Source organism: Palaemon carinicauda, chromosome 28 (genome assembly GCF_036898095.1).
Source record: "Palaemon carinicauda isolate YSFRI2023 chromosome 28, ASM3689809v2, whole genome shotgun sequence".
Taxonomy (NCBI): domain Eukaryota; kingdom Metazoa; phylum Arthropoda; class Malacostraca; order Decapoda; family Palaemonidae; genus Palaemon; species Palaemon carinicauda.
The window spans coordinates 96,438,888-96,441,957 of NC_090752.1; the positions used below are offsets into that span (position 1 = coordinate 96,438,888).

General features: G+C 37.8%; 1 protein-coding gene across 2 annotated transcripts in view; it reads left to right on the forward strand.

The window, feature by feature from the left end:
* The window catches only part of LOC137622112 (leucine-rich repeat neuronal protein 1-like), a 3,159-nt gene extending 334 nt beyond the window's left edge, over positions 1–2,825 (forward strand). The window contains exons 1-2 of one of the 2 annotated variants that reach the window (XM_068352578.1): positions 1–1,996; positions 2,242–2,825. The exon at positions 1–1,996 is cut by the window's left edge and continues 334 nt beyond it. In XM_068352578.1, the coding sequence (XP_068208679.1) occupies positions 1–1,766 (1,766 nt within the window). In that variant the 3' untranslated portion in view covers positions 1,767–1,996; positions 2,242–2,825. The remainder of the gene's footprint in view (positions 1,997–2,241) is intronic. The other variant, XM_068352577.1, reaches the window with a different exon arrangement.
* The last annotated feature ends 245 nt before the right edge of the window (positions 2,826–3,070 follow it).

The window sequence follows — 3,070 nt, forward strand, 5'->3', positions numbered from 1 at the left end:
ATCTGTCTGGAAACAGAATCAAGTCTTTTGGTAGAGGTGAAATGTTCCAGAATATGTCGAAATTGAGTTACTTGAATATTGGTAAAAATTCCGTTTCCACCATCTTCCATGATAATCTAAGAGGCCCCAAAGGCCTAAAACATCTAATACTTTCTAATAACAAAATTAACTACATTGAAGACGAAGCTCTAATCGACCTGCTTAATCTACAGATACTCGATCTCGAGCACAACCTCCTTGGATCGCTATACGAGGAATGGTTTCATGGACTAGGAAATCTAGTTGCTCTAAACCTTGCACACAACAGAATCCATAACATTCCATCATCGGTTTTCCGAGCTCTAGTTTCTTTGCAAAGACTTCACTTGTCAGGAAACAGGATTTCTATTGTCGATACAAGAGCATTTTCAGGTCTAGTGAGCCTCCAAGTATTAAAGATGGAGGATAACCTCCTTTCAAGAGTGCCAACAACTGCTTTCCAGAGCTTACCATTGCTGGAAACTTTAACACTGGACCAAAATCCCCTTACAAAACTGAAACCCTTGGACTTTTCGCACCTCAGCCTTACCAGAATCAGTTTAAGTCAGATGCCAGAACTAATCATTATTGATGCCAAAGCCTTCTACAGTCTAGATAACATTACTTTCATTCAAATAACAGACAATAAGAAACTCACTTACATTGATCCTCGAGCCTTTAAAGACGTCGACTCTCTTTTAGAATTACAACTTCACAATAATAACATACAAGGTTTGCAAAAGGAAATGCTTCGATTTCTACCAGAGGGTACACAGATGTCCTTATATGACAACCCTTTTCGATGTGACTGTAATATCAGATGGTTACATAATCTCATTTCGGACAAAGATGAAGCTAATCTAACAATTGTTGAACCTGAACACATGGTATGTCAAACTCCACCTAATCTAGCACATAAACTACTTAAGGATCTAGATATCATGAAGATTCCAAAGGTGTGCATTCCCAACATACTCAACTTAACAAGGACGGAAACTGTCATGGGAAAAGTGGGAGAAAAGAAGATTCTCGAATGTAGAGCTCTCGGATATCCTATTCCCAACTTGTATTGGAAGTTGCCAGATGGAACGTATGTCAATTCAACTCTAAATGAAGTACGGCGAAGATTCTTTTCACCAGGGACTCTGATATACTACCATTTACAACCCACAGATGGTGGAAAGTACACCTGCTTTGCCTTTAATCCAGTTGGCAAAACCAACTTTTCCATTGCCCTCAGTGTGACAGGAATCGATATACATCTGTTTCCAATACGTGTTTCATCTACATTTGTTACTTTAGTTTGGAATGGAACAGAACGCCGAGCTTTTCCAACATACAAGATCACAGTTACAGAAGTTGATGACAATGGTACAGAAATTGAAAAACTGGACACCAGAACAGCGAGTTCTCTCAGGAAGAGATTTACAATTAGCCGCCTACAGCCTGAAACGCACTATAAGTTCTGCCTGGGCTATGAGGATAACAGCGGCTACTGGCTTTTGATTTCCTGTTGCTTCACAAACACTCAAGATATTGAATTCATGTTACAAAGGATTTCTAGGACTTCAAATGTCGCAGTGGCTGCAGTAGTTGGTATAATACTGGTAATGACAGTAGTGGTATGTCTAGTGTCAGTATTATCGAGAAAATATCGCCACCGGATGTACGAGACACCCGACAAGAGCACGGATGGATCTATCATTCCTCTTGACAATTTGTATAGACCACTTCTGATGGGATCATGACAGTCTAGAGGGGGCGAAGGACTAAGCGCTCCCTCAATCCTTCGTCGTCCGCCTTGTTGCTCACCCAACCCGTCCTCTCCTGGGCCTCGAACACCACCCCTACGTCCACGTCATAGTAACGCCTCAGCATACAGTAGTCCAAGAACAACACCTATCTTGCATCGACGTCAGAGCAGCTACGAAGACTCTTCATATGTGTCCTCTTCAAGGTATAGAAGCACCATTTCTGTGTAAGATCTCATCTTGGGAAGGTTTTATTTTCAAATATGTGTGTTTGATTCAAAGTAACAATTTTTATTCTATTCAATCAATTTTTTTTATAATGCTAAATCAAATAAATTCTGTAAAAAAAAATCCACATGAAATACATCTATAAAAGTTTGGGATGCTTCACATCTAAACTGAACCATTTTGAATTTAATGTAATCAGCCTTTCTTCACCACTCAGAATAATTCTAAGCATATTTCTACACAGGTTGGAGAGCCCTAGATCTGGAACTGCTAGGCTGCTGGACCAAGCCATTGAGTCCCCAAGTGAAGTGTTGCCTTACACAGCCGACGTGGAGACCATGCCCATTATCCAGGAGACCCAGCTCTCATCTGGATAAATGTTAACGCCTATTCCTTTTATTGTATAGCTGGGTATCTACGTGTGTGGCTTCACTAGAGGCAATTTCAAAGACTATCCTACATATCTGTAAGAGGCTTACCAGCAAGTGGCCCTGAATTACGTTTTTTTTATATCGGTAATAACCTTATGGAAGACTTGATGTGCTACAGACAATTTCAAAGACTGTCCTACATGTCTGTCAGTGGCTTACCAGCAAGTAGCCCTAAATTACCATTTTTTATATCAGTCATAACTTTATGGAAGACTTGATGTGCTACAACCTTTTTTGCTCTTTACAAGAGCGATACCGGAAACACAATTTAGCTTTTAATGGTGAATGTAAAATATATTTTATCAACTGTGATTTCGTGATAAGCTGTAGTTCGAGAAGATTGTAAATTCAACACGGAGGCATAATGCTACAATATAAAATCTGGTTTGCTGATGATACCCTGCGTGCATTTTCTATTTGCAATTACGATAGCTGGTTGCATAAATTTGGTGAGCAATTGTTTCTAAATCGATATATAATTTATATATATATATATATATATATATATATATATATATACATATATATATATATATATATACATATATATATATATATATATATACATATATATATATATATATATATATACATATACAACATATATATATATATATATATATATATATATATACATTATAT